Source organism: Heterocephalus glaber, unplaced genomic scaffold, assembly GCF_053883595.1.
Source record: "Heterocephalus glaber isolate CG9 unplaced genomic scaffold, H.glaber_assembly_v1.0 deba00001067, whole genome shotgun sequence".
Lineage (NCBI taxonomy): Eukaryota > Metazoa > Chordata > Mammalia > Rodentia > Bathyergidae > Heterocephalus > Heterocephalus glaber.
The window spans coordinates 1,017,543-1,043,328 of NW_028258187.1; the positions used below are offsets into that span (position 1 = coordinate 1,017,543).

At 63.4% G+C, this 25,786-nt stretch overlaps 1 protein-coding gene across 1 annotated transcript in view; it reads left to right on the forward strand.

The window, feature by feature from the left end:
- Positions 1–25,479, forward strand: part of Capn8 (calpain 8) — a 31,604-nt gene extending 6,125 nt beyond the window's left edge. Inside the window, exons 3-20 of the mRNA XM_021246449.2 lie at positions 8,497–8,615; positions 8,994–9,127; positions 9,673–9,841; positions 10,079–10,162; positions 11,936–12,021; positions 13,286–13,360; positions 13,541–13,701; positions 15,817–15,992; positions 17,894–17,905; positions 18,648–18,859; positions 19,737–19,773; positions 21,192–21,260; positions 22,110–22,167; positions 23,433–23,497; positions 23,879–23,947; positions 24,055–24,133; positions 24,443–24,559; positions 25,203–25,479. Of these exons, the coding sequence (XP_021102108.2) occupies positions 8,497–8,615; positions 8,994–9,127; positions 9,673–9,841; positions 10,079–10,162; positions 11,936–12,021; positions 13,286–13,360; positions 13,541–13,701; positions 15,817–15,992; positions 17,894–17,905; positions 18,648–18,859; positions 19,737–19,773; positions 21,192–21,260; positions 22,110–22,167; positions 23,433–23,497; positions 23,879–23,947; positions 24,055–24,133; positions 24,443–24,559; positions 25,203–25,357 (1,877 nt within the window). The 3' untranslated portion in view covers positions 25,358–25,479. The remainder of the gene's footprint in view (positions 1–8,496; positions 8,616–8,993; positions 9,128–9,672; positions 9,842–10,078; positions 10,163–11,935; positions 12,022–13,285; positions 13,361–13,540; positions 13,702–15,816; positions 15,993–17,893; positions 17,906–18,647; positions 18,860–19,736; positions 19,774–21,191; positions 21,261–22,109; positions 22,168–23,432; positions 23,498–23,878; positions 23,948–24,054; positions 24,134–24,442; positions 24,560–25,202) is intronic.
- The last annotated feature ends 307 nt before the right edge of the window (positions 25,480–25,786 follow it).

Consider the following 25,786-nt stretch of genomic DNA (forward strand, 5'->3'; position numbering starts at 1 on the left):
GCAGGACCTGTCTGCGCTGCCCGGCTGGTGGAGAATCACTGGGCACAAGCCCTGCCGAAGGCTCCGTCCAGGCTAGGCCCTGGGCTTCCCTCCTGTGGCTGAGCCGACAGCAGTCATCTGGGGCCTCCTGAAAGTGGCACCGTCCTCAGGACAGGCTGTGGGTGCTGGCTCTGGGGACATTGGTGACCAGGAGGAGGTGGAGGTGGCCGGGGCAGCCCTGGGCTTTCCTGGAGCCCCGAGCCCCTGCAGTGAGCCTGTGCCCCTGCAGGCCAACCCTCTTCCCACGGTCACCTTGTGAGGCACCCTGGAGTCCCAGGCCCATGCTGCTCCCTGGGGTCCTCCACTGCTACTGCCTCCTGCCTGCCTCAAGACCCGCTCCATGCCTGACCCTCTGGCCCTGGCCCGTCTCTGCCCTGTGGGGAGGCAGAAGCCTCCCCACTCTGCCCTGCTGCACCCGAGCAGGTCTAGGGGTCCAGCTTCTCCTCCTCAGACCGTGTGCCAGGCTGCTGGCCTTCCTGCTGAGCCACCCCTCGCTGCTCCGGCCCCTCACCCTGCAGTTTTCTATCATTCACCCTGCCCCACCATGCTGTACTGAGTCTGTCTTTCTCACCAACGTGTGCCCCATTATGTCTGGGACTTCCTCCTGGTCCCATCTTCAGGGCCCAGTGTCATCCTTGGCATGGGTAGATGCTCGGTCAGTACTTGTGGAAGGAGTACACAGAGGAACTCTCAGGAGATTTCCCAGTTGTTCCAGAGAAGCCAGAAATCTAGATGTTTACATGAAGCCTCCCCATGCAAACATCCAAACCACACAGGGCCAGGGCTGTGCCTGCGGAGCAGGTTGGACACAGGCGCTCCGTTCTGCTGGGCAGGGCCTGTGGCTGCCCTGCCCAGGCTCCTGCTGCTGCCGCCTGCCTGGTCCTGGGAGGAGCACTGACCCCTGTGGATGTGGCCGAACCCCCCTGGCACCCGGTCTTGCTGTCTCCCCCTCTGCTCTCCGTCTGTGCCCAGGACGCCCAGCATGAGGACGCTGGGCTCTCTGTCCCAGGCCCTGGCTGAGCCCACCTGGCCCGGCCACGGGGGCGGGAGGTTGGAGGCCTCAGTGCCTGTCTACTGCTGGGTGTGCTCTGAGGACCCTGTGTCCATTGGGAGGCCTTGGGGTCCCACACGGATTGGGGCACCATCCTCTCTGTGGCTGTCGTTGGGGGGCCTTAGCCCCGCGTCCCCAGCACACAGAGAGCCTCCGACATCTTTCCGCTGTCCCATAATCGATAAAAAATTCCCTCCACATAGCATTACGTTCTGACTTAAAGCTGGGGTTGGGCTGGGTAGGAAGTCCCAGGGCAGTTTCTTACCATGGAGAGTAATTTCTTCTCAACAGCAGGAATCGGATGTGGATTGGCCTGCAGTGCTGCGTGTGTAATTCTGAGAAACTGAAAAATCTGACTAAGTCCCTCGGTGGCAAAGTTTGCTTTCTTTTTTCCCGTTTTCTCTCCACCTCTCTGATTCCAAGATGGCCTTTGACCGTTCCTGCTCCGTCCTGTTTTTTGGAGCTGGTTAACTCTCTGGGGCCCCCTGGCCTAGGCCTGTCCTCGGGCAGATGTCCTGTGGTATTGCCCTCGCGTCAGACTGCGGGTCCAGGGGTCCCTCCTGGGTCTCCATGGGAGCAGGGAGCCCCTTGCCTGGCGTCGGTGGTGGTGGTGGTGCGGGGGTGGATTGTTTCCGGGGCTCGTTATGCGGAGTACAGCTGGAAAGAGTTATTTTGAGGGTACAAAATTATGGTTGCCGCAGTGAGTTGCAGTGCCATTCCCTGGGAAGTACCTGAAAGGCTCGGTGCTGGTCTTTGAGATGGCGTCAGCAGTTTTCCTCCCGGGTGAACCAAGCCCCACCGCACCCCCGAGAATTTGGCAGAGGCCTCTGTGCTCGTGGACTGGAGGCTCTGAACGGCCTCCTGCCGGAGCATAAGCCGACAAGCAGCATGGCACGCAGTGCGGTCACTGTGCGGGACCCTGGCAGCGGTGGAGCCGCAGGCGGTGGGGGGAGCTCGGGCTCGTCTGCGTTGGACCCGGGGCGAGAACAGTGGCGGCGTCTTCTGCGGCATCTAGCGTTCCCTCCTCCCGCCAGGAGAGGGCGGGGAGCAGAGGTGCCGCCCCGCCCTGGTGGGAGGAGCTCGTCCTGGGGCGCTCGCCGGGAGGGGCGGGGCTGCAGCAGTGGGGCAAGGCGCCGGCCGAGGGCAGAGAGGGCCTGGTGCTACGCACGTGGCGCGGACATCATTCCTCAGGCAATGGGAGGCACGAGGTCCCGACAGGGCAGAGGACGGCAGCCCCAGAAACCTCATGACCGAGGACGGCTGGCCGTGGAAGGGGCTGAAACAAGAGGGAGCCCCCATCCCTCAGCAGTTTGCTGGAAAGGCTGGAGGAGCATATTCCCTTGAAAAATGATAGCGGAAATGGCGCAGCTGTTTTCTTTCCTTCCACCGAGCTTACGTGACCACCGCAGCTATGTGCTGTGCCTCCGGTGTGAGCTGAGTCGTCCCGGACGCGGGCAGCACCCCTCGGTCCCCAGGGGCTCGCTCTTCCCGGAACTGGTGGGTGCTGGAGCTGCATCTCCTCTTTTCTGGGTGCAGCTTCGCCCGGCCCAGCTCTCTGAGGTTGGGCGGAGAAGCGGATCCCGGGGTCCCTTCCACCCACGTCAGGAGGCCCCGAGACCAGCGCCACTGTCCCGTCCGCCCGTGTCACCCTGTCCCTGCAGACTGGGAACTGCACGCAGCAGAGACCCAGGCTCTCAGGCTCTAAAGGCCAAGAGGTACGGCAGGCGTGGGTCTGCAGGGCTCCCAGGCTGCGTCCCCAGTTCTGCTGCACTGGGACCGAGTTCCAACTGGACTAATTCTGAAGGGACATCGGTAGTCACACCGTAGCAGCCTTTGGCAGCCGATGTGCGTTGTCTCTGTGTGGCAGCCAGCAGGGGGCAGGCGCCAGCGTCACTGGAGTGGAGGAGGACATCTGACCACAGACTCGTGGACACTTTTGTGTCTTGGTCATTTTGCTTCTTCTCCCACCTCCTAATCACAGGTCTGGGATGGTGGCTGTCTGGAGAGAGTCCTCTACACTCAGACCCGGGGCACAGAGAGGGTCTCTCTGGTCAGTCCCAGGGGTCAGAGGGTCCCTATGGTCAGTCCTGGAGGACAGAGAGGGTCCCCTATAGTCACACCCAGGGGACAGGAGGCTGTGGCAGCCGTGTTGAGGGGAGCCTGGGATTGCAGAGCTGTCTGGGAATAAAACCAAAAGTGTGCAGGGTATGGGGGGCGAGCGAGCAGGGCCCAGCGGCCCCCAGACCCGAGAGCCCCAACCCTGGTGCCGTGAAGACATAGGGAGGGCCTGGGCGGGTGGGGCTGTGCTTGGAGCAGGGTGGCAGCCCCACGTCAGCCAAACCCCAGCCACAGGGAAGACCCCACTGGCTTCCGATGCTCATTATCATTTCCTTTTTCTCTCTTTTGTTTTTTGCAGTACTAGGATTAACTCAGGATCTCCACACCAAGCTACGTCCCTGGTCCCTTTTTATTTTTTGTCTTGAGATGGGTTCTGGCTAGGTTGCTAAGCCGCCTGAGCTGGGATGGAAATTGTACTGGGCTCGCAGCAGGTGCCACCACCTGCTGGGCTTTGTTTTCGTGCAGGTGCAGACACCTGGTGCTTGTTTGCCGACTCACCTGTGTGGGCTGACTGTGTGTCAGGTGTGGGAGCTAATCGTGAGGAAGGTTACCGAGGGCTTCGAGGCGGCAGGTGCCTGGAATGGCTCCCTACCCATCCTATCTTGTGTTTATCACCGTAACAGCCCTGGAAGCAGCAGCTACTGGTGCTACTGCACCGCGAGGGATGCTGTTCAGGAGGCAGGTCCGAGGGCAGGTGGGACAGCAGCCAGGCTGGCCAGGGAGGAGGGACCTACAGAGCAGTGCCCGCACAGAGGTCTCAGCCCAGCTCCCCGTGCTGACCAGGGCCATGCTGGCTTCTGTGCTCCTGGGGCTGGGGCGCAGCAAGCTCGTCCTCACGAGGCCTCAGACTGGCCCAGCGCTGCCATCCAAACTGGGGTGGTCACCGGACTGCTCAGCCTCTGCTTTGCCCATCAGCAGTGGGCATCCAGCGCGGACCTTGCCCGTGGGAGCTTGGGAGCGGGACTGGGTGGGGCTGCTGGGATTTGGGGACCCTGGAGGGGTAGTGGGCAGAGCCGGGACCTGCTCCTCATCTTCACTGGGGGCCTCCCTGGAATCCCACTCTGGCAGGGCTTACCGTGCATGGGGAACGTGCGGTTTGCAAGGTCTATTAACCAAGGGCGCTGGGGCGGAAGGAGGTGCAGAACAGGCTCCGGTGCTGCCAGGGAGAAGGTGGGTGGTGACGCCTGCAAGGGGCCACCTCACAGACAGTGGTCGCAGGCAGGGGCCTCCCAGCAGGTGCTGCCGCGGGCCAGCAGCTTCCCCTGAGAGCAGAGTAGCTCCTGCCGGGGGCGTGGTGGCCTCACTAAAGTGACCTCTGCGCCTCTCCCGGGGCTCCGCGGCTGACAGTCTGAGAGCTGAGTCTGTGCAGGGCTCCTCTGGCCAGGCGGTCGGGGTGCAGTCAGCCCTCGGGAGTCACGGCCAGTCCACCCGACACCTTCCCGAGACTCCGGCCCTGGGCCCCGACCGCTGCTCACGCCTTCCCTTCCCCAGGTGGCGGGTGTGAGTGGACCCCCCCACAGTGCCCATGTGGCTGGTGGCCCCACCTCTGTGCGTGTCCCTGCTGGGTGCTGCCCACTGAGGGCCTCTTTGAGTCCTCGGGAGCCTGAGGGGCACACGCATCAGGGTACTTGGAGTGGCTCTGAAGCGCCGCGGCTGCTGATGCATGGACATGTGTGTGTTTCTCACGTCCCAACGTCCTCCTTGCCAGCCGGGGATGGCATGCGGTCACAGGCCCTAATGATGGGGTTCAGTTCTGAGAAGGCTGCGCTGTGCTGGCACCGTGGGGCACACTCACACCCACCGTGCACGGCTGGGCCCTCCGAGTGGCCCTGGACACCACAAGAGGGGCAGGAAGCACAGGGCGGGCAGGCTGCTGTGCGTCACACACGCAGGGGTGGCAGTGGGTTGCTCTTATAAGTAGCAGTGCACACCATGGTACTCTCACAGCACGGTAAGCACACGCACCAGGATCCACCATGGTGTCGTTATCCAGTGCTGTGTGCCGAGCTCATTCACCCCCGGGGGAGGCCTCGTCCTGTGTGTCCCAGGCAAGAGGGTTTCTCACTGGATAGCAGTCCTGGAGACCGTCACTCTGCTGTCCCTCCCCAGCCAGTCATGGGTCTCTGTGTGTACATCTCCTGTGAACCATCCCTCCTGGTTCAAAGCAGTGCCTTTTTCACTCAGTATCAATAGCTGAGAGGCACAAACCCATTTTAGGGACGAAAACCCAAGTCCCAGGGCCAGGTGACTGGGCAGGTTGCAGGCTCTGGGGATCCGAACGTGGGGCCTGCATCCCACACTCGTGTTGTTTCTGGGGTCTAAGGGCAGGGTGGGGCCTCTTTCCCCTCATCCTGGCTGCAGAGTGGCCGTCTGCAGGCGCGCCTCTGCCCAGTGCTGGTGAGTGACAGACTAAGGTCCCCCAAGCTGGGCCGTGCTCCCGAGGTGGACTGGGGTGGAGGGTGACCCAAAATGACTCTAAGAGGAGCGGACTTCGGGGGTCGTCGGGGCAGGGACATGGCCGAGCCACCCACTCCTCTTCTGTGTCTCCTGGCAGCCTGCACACCGTGGCCACCAGGGGTCGACGTGGCTCTCAGGGGCAGGTGATGGACTCGAGCGAAGGGAAGTCCTGGGGACCCAGAAGAGCACGCAGAGTTGGAGCCAGGGGCCCGGCTGAGCAAGGGAGGGGCAGGGCGTCCAACGTCTTGAGTTGGCTCCGCTCTGGAGCTGGCAGCCCTGTGGGGGACAGAACGCTAGACTGGCACAGCCTGCAGGGCCACGCTGAGTGAGTCCGGGTCCCATGGACAGCAGGGCTGGCTAAGCTGTCATCACCGCCGCCATCCTGACATCAACACTGGCGCTGGCTCAGGACGCTGCCACGAAAAGCCATGTGGTCCCAGCTGCTCCTCGCGGGAAGTTTGCTCAGTCCTGGCTGTGCGTGGAGTCTCTGGCTCCTTTGTTCTCAGTGTGTGTGCGCGTGTACTTGTCAAGGCAGCACAAGTGCTGTATGTAGGCTGCTTCAGGCTGCAAAAGGCTGCTCTGGCAGGGGACTGGGTTGGTGCCTAAGGGAGAGGTGTGGGCCCTGGGGTGCAGGCGAGGACGCCCCAGTGCGTGGGAGGCCGAGTTGTGAGGCCTGGGTGGATGGGTGGATGAGTCATTGGCAGTACGCCTTCTCTGCGCTCTCTGGCTGGCTGGGGAGGGGAGAAGCCAGGCGGAGGGAGGCAGCGTGGGCTCCTCCCTGGCCCCATTGCTGTTTGCGTGCTGCTGCAGCTGTGTCCCTCTCCTCCCTCTCCCCTGGCCTGGTTCCCCCTTCCTCAGTTTCCCTGGCCTGGCACCAGAGTTTACCTCCAGCTTGGACGTGTGGGGGTCCCAAGCCACCCTGGCAGCTCCCCCGGCAGCATGCGGTGTCCGGGGTGCTCGAGTCTGGAGCAGACAGCCTGGGTCACGGCAGCCAGGATGAGGACTCGGGAGGTTGGTGCTGGCCCTGCCCAGGAGGCCAGGGTGTCTCTGAGCCCTGAGGGAGACAGAGCTGGTGGGCCCACGGGGCCTGCTGTGGTCCCCAGGCCCTCTGCGAGGCTGAGCTGGTGGCCAGCAGTCTGCTTGTCCTCTGGATACGCACAGTGCTCTGGTCCTCGGTACTGCCTCCTAGTACCTCCCAGGGATGCTGGTGGGCATCCCCTGCAGGCTCCACCCCCGCTCCTCCGCAGGGGGACTGTGAGTTAACAAGCACTGCCAAGTCCAGGACAGTCAGGGAGCACGTCACTCCCTGCTGCTGCTGTGTCGCTCACAAGGCAGGGCGGGCTCCCTGAGTCTGGCTGCTTCCCATGTGGGAGGTCAGGCCCCTCACCGTGGTCAGCCCCAGTGGCTCTGGAGTCGCCTTTCCTCGTGCCCTTCAAAGACGGGCAGGACCTGTCTCGGGCAGGGCCTCTCCTCCTGGTGATCTCCACAGAGCCCAGAGATGCCAGCTACCAGGTGCCTCCCTCTACCCTCCTTCTCCACTAAGCCTTGTGGCCAAGGTCGCATCAGTGGGGCTCCTGCTTGGTCACAAGAGCTCCGGCCTGGGGTACAAGCCTCCCTCACCACTGGGGCCTCTCCCACTGCCCCTCTGGTTCTGATGAAGGCCGCTCCTTCCCGGGCAGCCCTGGCCCCAACTCCCATGCTAAGCTCTGCAGCTGGCTGGTGTCCATGGACCGTGTTGGTGGAGGGCTCCTGAGTGTCCTGTCCATGCTGCCCTGGCACTGGGGCTGCCAGCTCGGTCTCCAAAGTGGGAGGCAGAGAAAGTCCCTCCTGCTTCTCTCACCTGTTGGTCCCACCCAGGTGCCCAGTGAGTCCCCTTTCTCTCCCGTCCTTGGCACTTCGCACGCTTTCCCGCTGGTGTCACTCTCGCCTGGGCTTGGAACCGCTTTCCTGTGGCAGTGGTTGTCACCACTGAGACTCCTGGGAACATTTATTGGCCCGTGAGACCATCAAGAGGATGGTGGCTTTCTCTGGAGGGCGGCTCCTGGCTCAGGACACGGCTCTCCCTGTCCCCTGCACCAGCCCTGCCCCTCCCACTGGGAGTGGGCTGTGTCTGATCAGCAGCCCTACGATGTCTCTTCCTTTGTGGCTTTGTGGCCAAGCCCACTGTCATATCTCACTCTGGCTGTGGCAGCTGGGCCTCCTGTTCTCGGGTGTGACCAGCCGCTCCTCTGAGTGCTGCTCTCTTAGAGTTCTGGAAAACTCCGCGCCCGGCTGCCAGTACTCTGTGATGCCCTTGCGCACTTGATGTGATGGACGCCACGTTCCCTACACGGCGCCACTGTTGAGGCCTTGGTTGAGGCCTAGGAGGTGGGAAAGGGGAGGCAGAGTTTCCCCTGCGGGGTGAGGAGCTCTGGTCAGCACTCAGGGCAGAGCGCTGCCTGCCTTGCTCAGGGGAGGTGTGGCGTGGCTGTGTGTGACATGTGTGTGCCCTGCACACCCCTGTGTGGGCACTGAGACCAATGTGAGGTATCGATGCAGGCCTTAGAAGGGGAAGAAGGGCTCCACCTCATGAGTGGCATCAGTGGCCTGCTCCTCCAGTCTGCACTTTCCCGACGGGGGAGGACAGCCACGGCGTGGAGCAGCCACCCCACAGCAGCTCAGCAGTGAGAGATGCATTTCTGCTCTCTACACGTGACCAGGTCTCTGACATTTTGCTACAGCAGCAGCAAGAGCCGACGGAGACAGATGGGGACTCTGGGGACTGGGACGGGGCGGGTCCAAGAGCACGGAGACCCTGTGGCCTGTCCCGATCGCTCTCCCGGCCTGCGCAGGTGACTGCTGGCTCCTGGCGGCCATCGCCTCCCTGACCCTGAACGAGAAGCTGCTGTCCCGCGTGGTGCCCGGGGACCAGAGCTTCCAGGAGAACTACGCAGGCATCTTCCGTTTCCAGGTGTGGGGCCTCACACTGGCCTTTGTCCCCACTTTCCTTACCCCCGGGTCTACAGGGTCCGAGCTCTGGCGTGGGCCCAGCAGCCGTGCTGAGCTGTCCCCCGGGACCGCAGTGTGCACTTCACTGAGAGCCGCTCCCGGAACCTCGCACACCCCCTTCCACCGGCCCTGTGGCCTGGACCGGGTCAGAGACATGCGTCTGGTCACCGCCTGTGCTTGCGGGGGACACTGGGCCGGTCCTCCGCCCACAGCACAGAGACAAGTCTAGGGGCTTCCTGGTCCCCGAGGCATCTGCCCTTGTGAATAAGTGAGGCCCAGACCCCCGCCTGAGCCAGGCTGCACAGCAGGGTCCCCAGGTGACAGCCTTGTGCTCTCCCAGTTCTGGCAGTATGGCGAGTGGGTGGAGGTGGTGGTGGACGACAGGCTGCCCACCAAGGACGGGGAGCTGCTGTTCCTGCACTCGGCCGAGGGCACCGAGTTCTGGAGTGCGCTGCTGGAGAAGGCCTACGCCAAGTGAGTGCCTGCCCGTGCCCAGGGACCCTGCGCCCAGCCACACGGTGTCTCCAAGTCCTTCCTGCACCCACAGCTGCTGGGCGGAGAAAAGGCACCCTCTGGACAGGGGTCCCGAGGCCGCTGTGTCCCCAGGGGGTGGCCAAGGCTGGCTTGCTCTCCCCAGGCAGGCTCTCGCCCAACGTGAGTTTCTGGCCGAATGACAAGGAGGAAATGAACGGCTGTCGACAGCGAGCTCCCGGTCTGCAGTCTGCTCCTCACGGCTCCCGGGCTCAGGGACCGCTTTTTGGGCTCGGCCGACCACTCTTAGGCTGTCGCAAGGGTCCCTGGGTATCCAGGCGGCTGTCCTTGGCCTGTGTGGCTTAGGGGCCGGACAGGGAGCCGGGGCTCCGGTCCTGGGCAGTGCTGTGGCCCTGTGAAGTGGCCCACAATCGAAATCAGTCCAGGTCTTTGGCTTAGGCCCCGGGGCTCACTGGCCCCTCTCCGCCCGGCTGCGGTCCCTCACTGAGCTGTGGGCTTGCAGGAGCTGCCACTTTCTGCTCCAACAGGCTCAACGGGTCCTATGAGGCTCTGGCTGGCGGCTCCACGGTGGAGGGGTTCGAGGACTTCACGGGTGACATCTTGGAGTTTTACGACCTGCGGAAGCCCCCGGCCAATCTGTACCGCCTCATCCAGAAGGCCCTGCGTGCGGGGTCTCTGCTGGGCTGCTCCATTGACGTGAGTGGACGCTGCCCTGTGTCCCCAGTGTGGTGGGAAGGACTGGGGGACAGGCCGCAGGGCTTTGGGGTCTGCGGCCACGCAGCCCTGCCTGGCTGATCCAGGGGGTTAGTGGGGATGACCCTGCGTGCCGCCCGGCGAAGCCCCCCGGGGCCTTGGCTGTGTCCTCGCGAGGTGCAGCAGGGCTGGCTCCAAAGAGGCCCCAGCCGGCGACCCAGGCAATTGCTCCCGACTCAGGTCTCCAGCGCAGCCGAAGCTGAAGCCGTCACCCGCCAGAAGCTGGTCAAGAGCCACGCGTACTCTGTCACTGGGGTTGAAGAGGTAAAGCCCTCGAGAAGGGAGGGGACACAGAGGGCTGGTGTTACGCACCTGGGGAACCCGGAGGGGCAGAGGGCTCCCTCGGAAGAGGTCCCATGGCCTCCAGCTTCCCGCCTGCTGGCGCTGCTTTTGGCTGCCCATGGGCGTGCAGGCGGCTCCTGCCGTGACTGGGGCCCTCTCGGGCCTCGGAGCCCATGTCTTGGTGCCTCTGGGTGTCCGCCCTGGGGTTCTGACCTCCAGCAAGTGCTCAGCTAGTACACAGCCAGGAGAGCTGTGAGACGGCCAGCCTGGGTCTGTCCAGACGCCCCTGGGGTGTGGTGTGCAGGGGGGCTGGAAGCCTGTGGGATCCCCCAGGAGAGGAGAGGTACATCCCCACCCACTCTCAGGGCTGGAAATGCCCAGAAGGTGGGCTGCGGCTGCATCTCTGCTGAAGGAGGGAAGCATGAGCTGTAGGGTTCTTTATTTTTATTTCTTATGTTCTGTGTCTTGCCTAGAAGGAGTTAAGGGGCTCACAGTGGGAAGATACAATCCGACCATAGCACTGGGGTAAATAGGCTAAGACAGGGTGACTCAGACCTTTGATTTATTAGGGTCGTGTGCATGCTCAGTGCACACTCATTGTCTCCCACAAGTGTGTTTCTCTAATCAAGTAAACCCCATAAATGTGAGCTGAATGTGCGAGTGTAAACACTGGGCTAGGACACGACAGGAGTTAAGATAGCGCAGACCAAACAGACCAGACCACCAGGTGTGTGTGTGCGCGCGCGTGCATATGTGCACAGGCGGAGATGGCCTGAGTGTGCACTAAGCTGCACTGGGACATGGTGTCTGGGCCCCTTTTCTCTTGGATGAAGGCCCCAAGATGGGCATGGGGTAATGTACGAAGCAGACTCGCATTTTGCTTGCCAACACGAGGCTGGGGCGTCTAAGGCTGGTGGCTACACAGCCGGGTGAACAGCGCATCTGGAAGGGGCTGGCCTCCCCTGCAGTCCGCCCCTGGCCCCTGGCCCCTACCAGGAGGCCTACCCGCCCTGCAGGGGCCACTGAGCTCCCTGGGCCTGAGGCTTCCTGAGCGCCCCCTCCAGACCTGGCCTCGGCGGTGGTCAGAGTCCATGTGGGGTCCACACTGGGTGGGTGGGTGGAGTCCCGACCCCACTCCTGACCAGGTCGTCTTGTGGGATGGAGTTCTTGAGTCACAGGCTTCCAAGAAGAGTACCGCGTCAGTGGGCCTCACCAGTGCAGCCAAGGTGGTGTCCCCTGCACTCAGCACATGCCCGGTGTGCAGAACACGGGCACACGCTGACTGCAGTGCTGCTGGTGCCTCCGGGGGGCGCTCGTCACAGGTCCCTTATGCTAAGGTCAGAGCCAACCCACCAGCACGGTGTTGCCCGCCCCAGGGATCAGGGAGGGGTTGCAAGCTCAGTCCCAGCCCCGGCAACTGAGTGAGGCTCTGCCTCGAGTAAAAATGAGAAGAGGTGCAGTGGTGGCTCAGTGGGCTCTGCATTCCACCCCAAGACCACACAGGACAAACAGAGCAGAGTAGAAAAGGAGCAGAGTGACCTCTGGCAAGTGTCGCACCAGTCCCAGTGGAAGCAGACACACCCTGGTTCCGTGCCGGGCTCACTCTCCCGTACTCAAAGAAGTGAGGAGAAGCAGGGCACTCGCCACAGCTGAAAGCAGGCAGCAAAGGAAACCAGTGTGCCAGCAGGGGGCCTGGGAAGGCTCCGGCCCAGGCCACGTGGCTGTGGCCTTCAGAGGCCTCTCTGCGACCTGCAGGTGGATGTTGGGGGCCGCCCGGAGCAGCTGATCCGACTGCGGAACCCGTGGGGCGAGGTGGAGTGGACGGGAGCCTGGAGTGACGAGTAGGTCCCCCCGCCCCCGTCGGCAGGAAGGGGCCCAGGTCACGGGGGCTCCACGGATGGCTCAGCAGCTGGGAGGTCGCTGGGAGCGGGCTGGGAGTAGAACAGGAGCTTCCACTCGAGGGCTTTGACTGGGGCCTCTGCCCTGGCCTTTGAGAGCCCGGCAGCCCCTCGGGGCCACGTGGTGGTGCATGGGCCCCATGCTGCCTCCCGCCATGCCACGCCATGGGCTCTGAAGGCTGAGTCCATCAGCCCCAGGCGGCTCTGTGCACTAGGACAAAGCTGCACTGCTGAGGAAGTGTGGCCTGGGCCCCACGGGCAGAGAGGGGCGGTGTCCACACCTGAGCCCAGTGGGGCGGGTGCTGGTCACAATGGCAGGGCCAGTCTGCAGGCTCACGTCCCCGATCTCTGTGCCTGCTCTTGATGTCCACCGTGCAGAGAAAGCTTGGCTCCGTCCAGCCGCCCACTGGGGGCAGTGAGGTGGCATCGACACCAGCCGTGGCCACTGGTGAACCCTGGAGCCCCGAGGGGACCCCGAGCTCAGCCCGAGGTCCAGCTAGATCCTTCTGTTTTATTTTTTATGTTTGAAAAAGCCAAGGGGAGAAAAGGTTGGATCTGGAATTCTCTGACAGGCCTCCTAATCTCTGATTGTAACAAGCACATCCTGAAATTAGATCTGATTATGATGAATTAAAGAAGCTCTGAGAGCCAGGTGTGGTCACGCACACCTGTGATCCCAGCTCTGGAGGAGGCCAGGCAGGAGATCACAAGTTCCAGGTCAGCCCGAGCAGCTTAGCAACTTCCTGAGACCCTGTCTCAAAACTAAGAAGCTCTGTGTGAAGGCCCTGAGTTCACTTCCCGGTACCAGAAAATTTTAAAAGCCTCAAAGACCCTGGCTCCCTGGGGTGGGGAGGCCGGCTGTGGGCAGAGTAGCTTGGGGCTTGGGCTGCCCCGCCCTCAGGCAGGATAGGGGCTGCGCGGTGCTGATCTATCAGGGCAGGGGTCCCCACACTGCTCAGCGATTCAGACCCTGGGCCAGCTGGGGAGGGGCAGGACAAGCCGACTGCCCCCAGCCGCAGGCCACATGGGGTCCCCTCAGGGAAGCTGCCACAAACTGCACCCAGCATCCCCCCTGCGGCTCAGGGGGTGGACCGTCCCCAAGCCCAGCACAGGCCCCAGCCCAACCCAGGTCCTGGTCCTGCCCTCAAGGCCCGGGTGCTCCGACCAAGCCCCATCCCCATGACCACCTCTGACCTCTCCTCCCCAGTGCTCCAGAGTGGAGCCGCATTGACCCCAGGCGGAGGCAGGAGCTGGACAACAAGGCGGAGGACGGCGAGTTCTGGTGCGCCGGCCCGGCCCTGTCACATGGGTGCCGTCTTCCGGGGGGCGACAGGGTGGCTCACCCTTTCCCGGTTCAACCCCACCCTAAGCCTGGGTCTGTAGCCCTGGTGGCCCGGCCTGCACCCATCCGCCTCCCCCGCAGCCAGTCTGCCCCCTCAGCCTCAGTTTCTCTCACTGTCAGGATGTCCTTTCCGGACTTCCTGGTGCAGTTCTCGCGCCTGGAGATCTGCAACCTGTCCCCGGACTCCCTGAGCAGTGAGGAAGCTCACAAGTGGAGCCTGGTGCTGTTCCAGGGGCGCTGGGCACGGGGCGCCACCGCCGGGGGCTGCCAGAACTACCCGGGTGAGGTGCCTGCGCCGTGTCCTCTGGGGGCCGAGGACTCGCCCTCGGGGTGACGCCTCTGGGCCCTTGACCCTGCTCCTGCTGCAGCCGCACGGCCTGATGTGGGTTCCGATCACCGCTTGTGCTGCCCGCCCTGACCTCAGGTCCTGCTCTTCCTGCTGCCCCACCCAGCACCCGCCCAGGGCCTGCTCTTCTCCTGGCTTTGCCACCCCGTCTGCCCACTGAGCGCTGGGCTGGGCTGGGGGTCCTGTGGCAAGCGGGTGGTGCTTGGGGACCGGAGACACCTCCCCCGCAGAGCTGCCTTGTTTGTGTCTGGGTCAGCCACGGGGTCGGGGGGGGGGCAGGGGAGGGCCAGCCCTGGCTACCCTCCCTGCCGCCTCTGCAGAGCCCTGGGTCCCTCCTCAGTGGGGGCCGCCACCTGTACCGAAAGATCCCTACTGTGTGCTTGGCAAGCTCCTCCCAGCTCGCTCCCTTGGCAGCTCCTGATGAAGGACCCTGAAAACAGCCCATTTTGGAGACACAGGAAAGCAAACCCTGGTCTCTCCGCTCCGCTGCTCCACCTGTGTTACTGTGATGATTTGTGTTGATTGACTTAGTGTCCGTCTGCATAGGAGCCTGGCTGGGACTCTTCCCCTGTGGGGCCCTGCTTGAGTGGGTTCCTCCCTGCGCCCCTCCTGGGCACAGTCCTGGGTCTGGACAAGGCCCCTCTCCCTCCCCCACCTATCCAGACCTCCCATTCCTGGCTGCAGAGACCAGAATTGGGGCGCAGGAAGGGGGTCTGTGCTCAGCTTGATAGCCCCGAGGGCCTGGGAGGGGCATTTTCTTCCCCAGTTTGAGCTTCCGTTTCTGGATCCTAAGACAGAAGATGATTACCAGCTCCCTGCCTCCTGGGCCTCGCGTGCAGGGTGCGCGGAGCATGGGCATCCTGCATTCGGGGTGTATTGTTTTTATGGCTGCAGTCAGGCTGCGTTTGGGAGAAGTGTAGCCTTGCTCCCCAGCAGTGGGCTCTCAAAAACAGGCCGTGCACACGCCGTGCTGCAGGCTAGGAACTGCAGGCCCGGGGCCTCTGTGTACTGAGTTGAGCCCACCTGCCCCCCCCCCCCCCAGCATCAGGCGGAAGTGGGTTTGGGCCCTTCAGTAATGGTGTAGAAATGCAAGGTCCCCAAGCTTCCTGTGCCTGGAACCTGCTCTGAAATCTGTACACTTGTGCCTTAATAAACCATCTGCAAGTGGAGGCTCTGGGGAGGTTGAATTGCATAACCAACTCTCCTGCTAAGAAAAAGCGGTAGGCAGGCTCCTGTAGGCTGTGAATGCCGCTGTTATTTCACTTTGAGGACATGAAAAACCCACCGACTCAAAAACAGAACCAAACCAAGCACACCAGTCCCTCCCATCCCGTGGACCCAGCGCTGCTGAGGCCACCCAGTGAGCAGACGTCCCAGGTCCCCTCCCTTGTTGATTCTGCTCTGCTGCTGGGTTCGGCCATGGAGCTGCTGTGGGCCTTGGGTGTCCAGATTCTCGTGCTCCATGGTGACCCCTCTATTCTGAGAGATGATTTGAAACCTGTCTCTGAAGCCAAGGCAGGCATCTTGATAGGCCACAGGGCAGCAATGCCTGGACAGCTGTGGGTCCTCACTCCATGGGTGACTGGTTGTGACAGTGGGGCTCTCATCAGGGGCCATAACACTGTTGCCCAAGGCCTGAGGCCAGTGGACAGGATTCATTCTGGGGGTTCTTCAGCTGAGGACCTGTGGGAGGGAGAACCTGTGAGAGTCAGGTGGCTCTACCTGTGGGCAGAGCCCCTGCAGCTAGACTCTGAGGGACGCTGTTCCTCTGTCCCCGAGGATGTGCCTCCCTTCATCCAGCAGCCGAGAACAAGGAGCTGGCAATGACTCTGCCTCCCCAGGGAGACCAGGGGCTGCTTCCTGGAGCATTGAAGGGCAGTCCAGGGACGGAGGGGCTGCAAATGTCCCCAGCCAAGCAGTCTGGGCTCCTGGTCGACCCAGGAGGAGGGCAGAGGCTGCTTTCCTTGGGTGATCAAGCCTCTACTTCATTCTTCTATTTCATCTTTCCCTCTCCCCATCCCACGGGGGCCGCCATCACCGGCGACTCCAGCCACCTACTGGACGAATCCTCAGTTCAAGATCCACCTGGACGAGGCGGATGAGGACCAGGAGGAGGGCGTGGGGGAGCCTTGCTGCACGGTGCTCCTGGGACTGATGCAGAAGGACCGGCGGAGGCGGCGCCGGCTGGGCCAGGGCCTGTTGAGCATCGGCTTTGCAGTCTACCAGGTGAGCTGGGGTCTGCACTCACTGCCAGCCTTGCTACGCTCCATGCTCTGTCACCTGCATCCTGCTACACTGAGCCCCTCTCCCCAAGGCCCTCCCTCCCCAGGCTGCCCCAGCGAGACCCCTTCCCACCCAGTCCTGTCCAGCAGGCTCAGCGCCCGGGGGTCATCAGACTGGCTGCGCTGCGTGGAGGGAGAGGCCCCTTCCTCCCACCCAGGCACCTGGGGTCCTGGGGCCTTGCAGTCCCCCTCGCTTGGTGTCTCTAGGTCACAAGCGGGAATGGCCCTGGCCTCAGCGTGCGTCCAGGCTCAGGATGCAGTTTTCCCTGCTGTCCACCCACCTGGGCTGCTTCAGCCTCACAGATTTAACCCAGACCACTGTGAGGCTGAAGCAGGAGGTCTGCAAGCTCGAGCCCAGTCTGGGCAACTCAGTGACTTAGTGAGACCCTGCTCAAAAAATAAGGAAGGGCGGGGTGTGTGGCTCAGGCAAAGACCTTTCGGGGCGACAGGGCAGTCTGCTTTTGGACCACAGGCTGGAGTCCGCTTGTTTATTCAGACAAGACTCCTTATAAGGAATCTCAGAGGGGTTCCCAATGGCTTTTCTTTCTACAGTTTTGTTAAAAATACTTTTCTTGGGAAAAATACAATTCTAATCAGGAGACAAAGAGCTGAACAAGAACCCAAGGACGCGTCCAGTCTTGCGCTCTGGAGCCACGGGGTGGGGTGGGAGGCAGAAGATCTGGGGATGAACACGCTCCGCCGTACCCCACACCTCTTCTGTTCCCCCGGGATGTGAATAGCACAAACACCGAGGGCTGCTTGGGACAAAAGCTGAGGCTCCCTGCGTGTGCACACGGGAGCTTCTGCTGGAGCCAGGAGCAGGGGAAGTGGGGACACACAGGCGTGGCCCTTGAGCACGGCCCTGAGGTGCTCACCGCCTGCACTGGGAACCAGCACAGGGCCGTCCTACCGCTGTGCTGACCCCCCCGGACAGGTCCTCAGCCTCGTGCAGGAGACGGATCAGGACTTTGAAAGCGGAGCAGGGTTCAGAGGTGGAGAAGGGCAGACAGTCAAGGTGGGGGGCACCACGGACAGCTGCCCATGAGTGGAGGCTCTGGAGAGAGGACAGTTAGTCCTTCACCCTTGGACATGGCCAGTCAGCAGAGCGTTCTTTCACTATAGACTTGTAGGGCATGCTGTGTGCTCCCATGAGTAATACACAAAGCACATTGTTTTCCAGACACCAAGTTACAGAGCGGCTTCTGAAATACTCAGTGTCTGTGATCTGGGCTCCTTCTTTTGGCCAGGGACATAGAGTTCAGGGTGTGATGTCTGTGAACTGAAGGTTTAAATTCAGGTTAAGGGGGTGAGCCTAGGGAGCATCTGAAGCTATCAGGAGCATCTGGGTAGGGAGCACCTGGGGCAGGGAGCACCTGGGGCAGGGAGCACCTGGGGCAGGGAGCATCTGGGGTAGGGAGCACCTCGGTGTCAGGAGCAGCTGGCGCTCTAGGGATTCTACACTCTCACCCCTGAGATCCCATGTAAACATCCAGAGGAGCCTCTGGAGGCCGTCGTGGGGCCTTGCTGGCTGGGACCACTCAGCCCGGCCACAGGCAGGAAGGGTGCCAGCCCCGGGGAGGCCCCACCCTGGCCGCAGCCCGCTCTGCAGAGAGCCCCGCTGTCTGCTAAGGCCCAAGCTCACTGCTCTTGCAGATCTGGGTCCTGGTGGGTTATTCGACTACAGACCAAGCAGAGCAGAGCCTTCCCTCTGCCCTGGTCCCAGGACTCTGTAGCCTCCCGGCTGCCCAGCGCAGGCAGGGTTCTCTCAGGCACAACCTCTGGCCCTGGGCGCAGGCTGTCTGGAGTGTGGCCCGAGGGACCCTGGCTCTTGTCTCTGCCCTGCAGGTCCCCGAGGAGGTACATGGGTGCTATGTGGCTACGTGGTGGAGGGGACTCCCGTGGCAAGATGACCCAGGACGGGGCCAACCCCACGCGCCGGCTTCTGCCCTGGTGGCCCTGAGAGCTGGTGGAGCCTGGCCTTGCCTGCCGCATGGGGAGGGGACTGGTGACCCGGCGGCCCTGCTCTGGGGTTGTGGTCTGGACAGGGCTGCAGGCACCCTGGTCCCTACCACAGGGCCCTGGGCAATGAGCCCTGACCCTGGGCGGGAATAGCAGCACCCACTGTGTCTTCCTGGCTCCTAGGAGCCACAGCTGGCCCAGGGCGTGGCAGGGGCCTGTCCTACCCTTGCCTGGCGTCCCCCCACCGACTTGGGCTTCACTGGCCCAGTGTCCAGGGTCAGGGCGGCGAGTGTCACAGAGGTGCGAAGCCCAGGGGCTTCATGGGAGCAGCAACAGGGCAGCCCCTGCCGAGCATCACCGCTGCCTCTGACTGGCCTGGCTCGCACAGCCGTGGCTTCTCCTTCTGAGCCGGTGCCCACCCACCCACCCACCCAGCGGCTCCCCAGGGGCAGCACAGTGGTTCTCCTGTGCCTTTTGCCCAGGTCCCAGATGCACAGGCAAGGCTGGCCAAGGTCACTGCCCAAGTGCCGTGACAGCAGACATGCCCCATGGTCTCCTGGCTCCCAGCAGCGTGAACTCAGCCAGGCGTGGACGCAGGAGGGGCGGGGCCTGGGCAGCTGACCACCTGCTGTCTCTGCAGCTGGCGGGCCACACAGATGCACACCTGGGCCGAGACTTCTTCCGTGGCCACCAGCCGGCCGCGTGCTCAGACACCCACATCAGCCTGCGAGAAGTGTGGGGCCGTGTGCGGCTGCCACCTGGCGAGTACCTGCTGGTGCCGTCCACCTTTGAGCCCTTCAAGGACAGTGACTTCTGCCTGCGCGTGTTCTCCGAGAAGAAGGCCCGAGGCCTGTGCGTCGCGCACCCTCCTGGTGGTGGGGTGGGCCTGGGCGCCGGCCGTCCTGTCAGGGCCCTGCTGCGCCATCTCCAGGGCTCAAGCGTCAGGGACACAGGCCAGGCCTCTGGGGTCCCCGCCCCGGCCCTTCGCTCTGCAGGACACCGGGTCTCAGAGGAGGGGCCAGGCTGGGGGAGGCCGGCTGGGGGCCGCTGTCCATCAGGGGCCGGGGCCGAGAGTGTGCGGGAGAGCTCGCTGCAGCACGCACCACGCACAGCACACAGCATGCAGCATGCACCATACAGCACGCACCACGCATTACAGCACGCAGCATGTGCACACCACCACACTTCATACCCAGAACAGCCACATCCTGCCACACATGCCGCACAGCACACACTGCATAACATGTACTGCCACACCCACCACGCACAACACACACAGCACACAGGACACCCAGGACCCACACAGTTAGAGACTGTGAGACGCCCCATACACCATATGCACTGCCGCAGAGGGAGGATCGCAAGTTTACGCCCAGCCTGGGCTGCTTAGCAACTTCGTGAGCCCTTGTCTCAAAAAATAAGGAAAGGGCTGGGGATGTGGCTCAGTGTGAAGGCCCTGGGTTCAAATCCCAGGCCAGCACTAGCACCAAATGCTCCCAGAGCTGGGCAGCCTGACCCTCCCTCCTCCCCGCACCGAGCCTAAAGTCCTGGTCTTAGGTGAGCCCAGGTGGGTGGGGCTGCACACCAAGGGGCCTCGCGAACACTTCCGTTGATGCCACCGTGGGCCGGACCTGTGGGCCCCTCCTCAGGAGGGCAGAGCTGGCTGAAGCAAGCAGCAGTGTCTGCACTGTGTACTTTCTGAGTCTGGCCCATCGCCTGTCTGTTTCAGGGAAATCGAGGATGTCGTGGCAGGAAACCCGTGCGAGGTAAGCATTCACTTTGCGCTAAGCTCTGACCCTCACAGAGCAGCAGCTGAGGTGCCCCTTGCCTAGGGACAGGGTGCGTCAACCCTTCCTGACGTGTCAGGCGGCCGGAGGAGTGCTCCGGGTGCTGGGGACCCAGCAGGAGCGAAGTCCTGGGGGACAGGCCCATCCTGCCTGGCCCGGTCTCCAGGGGTCTGGAGGGCAAAGCAGGAGCCAGGCAGGGAGGACAGTGCAGCCTTCGGGGCCTGGGTGTGGGCCGGGTGGGGGGCCCAGCCGGGGAGCGCTCTGGACCGGGGTGTGGGTCCCCTCACTCCACAGCCCTCGTGGGCTCCCTCTGCTCGTCCTCAGATGCGTGCCAGGGCCATCGAGGGCGGCACAGGCTGGCTCCTCCCTCGTGTGTACCAAGTGGACCCAGGTGCCCTGGCCAGCAGGGTGGGGTGGGCACACCCCCAATGACCGGGACCCTGCGGCCCTGTGAGCTCAGATCCTGGCCTATGTCTCAAGCCTCAGTTTCTCCCTCTGTGAGGTGGGGTGTCACAAACCCCACCGCGTGGGACAGCTGGAAGGATTCATGAGCAGATCCTCAGAAGTACCTCTCATGAGCCCAGCCCAGGCGAATCCCAGTCCTGCCAGAGCTGCGAGTCCTCGGTGCCGCCCGGCTGTCCTGGCTTTTTCATCTGTGCGTGGTGAGGGACTTGGGGACAGCGGCCTGGCTTCCGGAACCTTGGAGGCCCCCAAGCTGCTGTGATGTTTCTATTCTCTGAGACGGCGGTGGCCTGGGGCCGTTTTATTTTGGATTGGGCCCATTCTTCTACCAGAAAGTCCCGGCCAGAGGCATCCGTGCAGCAGTCTGTGATTTTCAAACGACTGACACACATGAACTCTTGTCCAGACTGCTGCGGTGTGGCCCAGGGAACCCTTGTCAGAGCAGAAGTGGAGTGGTGTGCAGAGGCCGGGCTGCATCTCGCCCTCAGCAACTGCTGTTTCAGCCCTGGGCTCTGGGTTTCTGGCTCTGCTGCATGGACAGCCTCAGCCTTGGCTGCTTTCACTCATATTCTTGGTGGAGAATGTGATTATCACTGGGAATGTGGACATGAACACGGCCGGATTCCCGGGCGATTTCTGCGGTGCACACCTAGACCCTCCCGGAGTCCCCAGGCCCAGCCCAGACCCCCAGTGGCAGCGTCATTCAGTTCTCTCAACACCACTTAGGGATGGAGCTAGAGGGCAGGATGGATCGCCAGAGGTCCCTGGGCCTGGTGCTGGGTCCCCACTGGGGCGGGAGCCCCTGGTGGCTGGGACCCAGGTGGCTCCCTCGTTCCCTGCCCTGTGTCCCCCCTAGCCCAAGGCCTGGTGGGGGTTGCAGGCATGGCTCACTGTCACTCCCTGCTCCACGGTAACTGTGCACCGCCCTCCCGCAGCTGCGTCCTGCTGAGGTGGAGCACGGGCACCAGGAGCTCTGCAGTCTGTGTGAGGAGCTCTCGGGGAAGGTGAGTGAGCTCCGGCCCTCACTCCCTGGGCCGGGAGGCCAAAGCTGTGTCCCCTGGGCCCGGCTGCTGGTTGACCTGAACAGAGAAAAGTGGGCCTCAGTCCTGCGGGAAGCCTTTCTCGTGGAAGTTGGCCCTGTGGCCAGCATCTGCCAAGGGAGCCAGGCCGGTGCTCTCAGCAAGGTCCCCTGGAGGGGAACTGCTCAGCCCGGCAGGGGCCACTTAGCTGACCCGCCTGGGCTTGGAGATGCAGCCGCCCGGGCTCCTTGGCCCCCTGGGCATCCAGGCTGGGCCGCTGGGGTCGGGATCAGGGCACAGGTGAGGGGCACGGCCCCCCTCTTACCACCCCGGAGGCTTCTTAGGGGCCCTGGGATGACCGTGCTGTGCCTGGTGCGGCCTCATGCCTTGTGGGTGTGGGACAAGAGAGGACCCGACCAGGCCCCTCTGCCCAGTTCCCCCTGGCCCCCACGCCTCACCCGCTGCAGCCCACCCTCCCGCTGGGGGTCAGGGCTTGGCTTCCCTGGGCTCAGTGTCAGGCCTGCCCTAGTCCCCACTCCCACTGCCCTGCAGGGCTCCGGCTCCTGAGGGCACTGCAGAGGGAAAGCCATGCCTGGGGCAACGCAACCCGGCTCCACCCCTTGGTAGCCCTGAAGCCCGGCCCGGAGCCTGGTACCCAGGAAGGATGGGGCAGCTGCGTGGGTGCAGCACCCGCTGCACCCACACCCAGCCCTGGCCAGGCCCAGAGGGGATGGAGGTTACCCATATCGCAGGCTTTGAGGACCTCAGGGGCCCCAGTCTGTCACCGAGGAAGCTGTCAGGGCCCGGCATGACCGCCCTTGGGTCTCTTTCTAGGGTTCCGAGATCGGTGCCGACAAGCTCAAGCAGGTTCTGGATGGGGTGTTTTCCAGACGTAAGTCCCTCGCGGGGCTCCTCAGTCTGGGCACCCGGGAACATGGGGGCTGGGGAGGGCAGGCACAAGGGGGCCCGGAGCTGCGGGGCTCTGGCCTCTGGCCTGGGCTGCAGATTCAGTCCAGCAAGAGGAGAGCCAGGAGGCGGGTGGCCGGGCGGAGGCACCTAGGATGTCAGCCAGTGGTGTGCGGATTCTGGGGTGGATGGGAAGCAGGGCCATGCCTGACTCGGGGCCAGCGCGCAGGGACCAGGTGAGGGATCCGGGCTGGGTGCTGCTCTGGGGAAGGAGGAGAGGCAGTCCCTGCCCTTGCCACCTGCTCCTCCTGTCTCTACACAGCAGCGAGTCCTGGCCACCCAGGTCCAGCACTGGAGCAAGGCTCCGCCCCTCTGCCTTTGCGGGAGGGTCTGGTTCAGGCGGCCAGGTTCTGTCCTCCAGCTGCTGGGTGACAGGTCCTTCTCCCTGCTGCAGCAGGGCCTGGCGGGGATGCTGCAAACCTGGGGGATGGGGGTGAGCAGCTGGGGCCTGGGCCGGGAGGCGGCCCTTCCATCCTCTGTGTCCCTCTGGGTCCTGCTGCCTAGAGAAGAGCAGAGAGGGCAGGAGAGGCCCAAGGGGCTCCCAGGTGGGCGGAAGGAGGTGGGGAAGGAGGAAAGAGAGGAGGAAGAGGAGAGGAAGCAGAGGAGGAAGAGGAGAGAAAGGAGGGAGGAAGCAGGGGAGAGATGGGTGGGTGGTGGAACCTGGGGTTTCCCGGGGCGATGGCTGTCACTGGGCGGGGTATTTGTGACCAGAGTGCAGGCCGTGGGGCCTGCTGGCCTGGCCGGGGCCCTCTGGGCCTCAGTGTCCTTGTGTATAAGCGGTGACAGTGACCCAGTGGGGCTGCTTTGCAGGAGGCCTCGACAGACACTAAAGCCCGGGTGTTTACTAGAAACCGGCCGCAGCGCCGCACAGGGCATAGTGCGGGCTGCCCCTCACCTGCGAGCTCACTTCCCTTCCAGCTGTCCTCAGGCAGCCACTGCCAGTCTCGTTCTCCGCCTTACATCGTGGAGGAGGAAACTAAAGCTCAGAAGTGAGGGCCTGCTGGGCCCTGCTTGTGAGTCTCGGGGTTCAGAGGCTGAGCAGCAACCCCGGGTCGGGCTGCGTCAGTGTCCGCCCACCGGCTCCACCCTGCCCACAGGCCGGCTGTCCCGGGGCTCTCCTGCCCTGCTGGTTGTTCATTTCCCCTATTTCCCAGATGCCCCAATTCCCCCATTTTCTGTGTCTCTGTTTAGGAACAGACATAAAGTTCGATGGTTTCAGCATCCACACTTGCCGGGAAGTGATCAGCTTGCTGGACGTATCCTTTGAGCAGCTCAGCCTCTCTCTTTCACCTTTTCCCGCAGGAAGGGAGGGCGGGCAGATGGGAAATGAGATGGGAACTGTCTTAGCTGCTTTGCTTGTGGCTGAGACAAAACACTAGGCACCCAAAGTCAGAGGAGGGAAGGTTTACTTAGCTCACAGTTCGCAGAGGTTCAGTCTATATTCAGTGGCTCCAAGGCGGGGTGGCAGGGCAGAGGGCTCTCGCAGAGGAGAAACAGTGCAAGCTTGTTAATCTGCATGCGCCTTTCCCACCTTCCCCAAGGCTACCCAGAGGCTCTGAGGCCTCAAGGCTGCCAAGCTCATAGGAGGGCGCCACAGCATGGGTGGGGCTTGTCGTGTTGGCCTTTAACAAGCCCAGAGCTCTGGCACCGGTACCCTGGGACCCACTGAGCTCAGAGCGCTCTGCCTGAAGGTCCGGAAGTACCTGGTAATTCTCCTCTCCCCAGCTCCCTGGCCCTGCCTGTCCCTCATTCCCAACCCGCTGTGACACTCGTGCCTGGGCCTGGTCTGACCAGACATCAATCTGGGCCGTAGGAGATCTACCAGGAGATGGATCCCAGCCACCTGGGGACCGTGGATGCCCACGAGATGAGGACAGCCCTCAGGAGGGCGGGTGAGAACCGGCTGGCCCTCAGCACCCCGACACTTCCGTTCTCAGGTCGTTGTCCCCGGAGGGCGGTGCAGGGACATCGTTGGGAGTGTTGGGGTCAAGGTGCCCACGTGCCTGGCCTGGGGCTCCTCTCTGCAGAGCCTGTCATGGGAGGTGGCAGGCGGGGCTCTGGAGTGGTGGCAGGGCTGGCGGACAGGCAGCTGCGGCGCCTGCTTCCAAGGCTGGGCTAGGCCTGGGGCGAGGCTGGTGGGCCTGTGTGAGGCAGTGCACGGGACCCCCGAGGCGCGGCCCTGTGAGCAGCTCTCGCCCCAGGGTTCAGCGTCAGCACCCAGGTGCAGCACACCATCGCCACTCGCTACGCCGGCCGCACGCTCTGCCTCGACTTCGACGGCTTCGTGGCCTGCATGGTCCGGCTGGAGAGCCTCTTCCGTGAGTGCCCTGGCCTCCACCCGGCCCTGCTGTCCCCTGGAGAGGCTAGGCCTGGGCGGGGCCGGCCCTGGGCCCCAGGTGGAGCCGCTTCCCGGGACCCTTGGGCTAACACGGCCTCGGGATTCCCAGCACCCACTCTGGGCAGAGCCCAGGGTGGACGGGCGGGGCCTGCTCACCCCACGAGGACCCTAAAGTCTGTGCCCTCCTGGGAGGGGATGGGGCCTCTGGAGGCCATGGGCTCGGATCTGCCCACTCACAGGGCAGTGTCCGGTGAGGGGGGCGCCTGCTCCCCGGGGGTGGGAAGAGGGAGACCAGCAGCGAGGGCCGGGCATCCACCCCACAGCCCGCCCACCACTGCCAGGTTCTGCCAGGGGCTTCTGGGGTGGCGAGGTCACGGCCCGGCCCTTTCTGCAGACGGCTGGGCCGGGCCTCTGGGCAGGGCGACATTGCCGCCCCAAAAGTGCCCCCAGCACCAGATTGGGTTGCAGCCCTTTCTTCCTGGTGCTGAGGTCTCACCGGGGCTTCACTCAGGCTTTTCGGGGCTCCTGGGGCCAGGGGAGAGCTGAGGGGTGGGTGTGGGGAGGGGCTCTGCGTCTGAAGCGGTGGGCGGTCTCCAAGGGCTCCTTCCTTCTCTGCCGTTCAGAACTGTTCCGGGTCTTGGACCGGAACCGGACGGGTGTCATCCAGCTCTCCCTGGCTGAGGTCAGTGGCTGGAGGTTGGAGTCTGTCCACGACACAGCCCTGTTCTCTACGCCACATTTCCGTGGTGCCCCGGCTCGGGAGGCAGCGGGTGGTTAAGGACTCCTGGCCCCCGAGGTTGAGCAAGTCCTGCCCAGGTTTCGGAGACCTGGGAACGCAGTGAGACGGGAGGGCGGGGTCCCGGTCGGTCCCAGAGCTTGGGCTCAGCTGTCTTCTCCCCCTGTCCCGCAGTGGCTGGGCTGTGTGCTGGTCTGAGCGGCGTATTCTCCCGCCCTCCGCCCTCCCTCCTGGGTTCTCTGGATGCTCAGCCTCGGGGCCTTTGCTGGCTTCTCCAGTGGCTCTGCCAAGTCACTGCGCCCTGGGGCGCTGGCCTGGCTGCAGCCTTGCTGGGTGCAGCCCGAGGGGAGGACAGGCAATTAAAGCTGTGGCTGGAGCAGTCTCGCCTCTCTCTGGGGACACGAAACACGGGCCTCACGCACTAGGAGCACGATGCTCTTGGGAAACACGACAGGAGCCCCCAAGATGGAA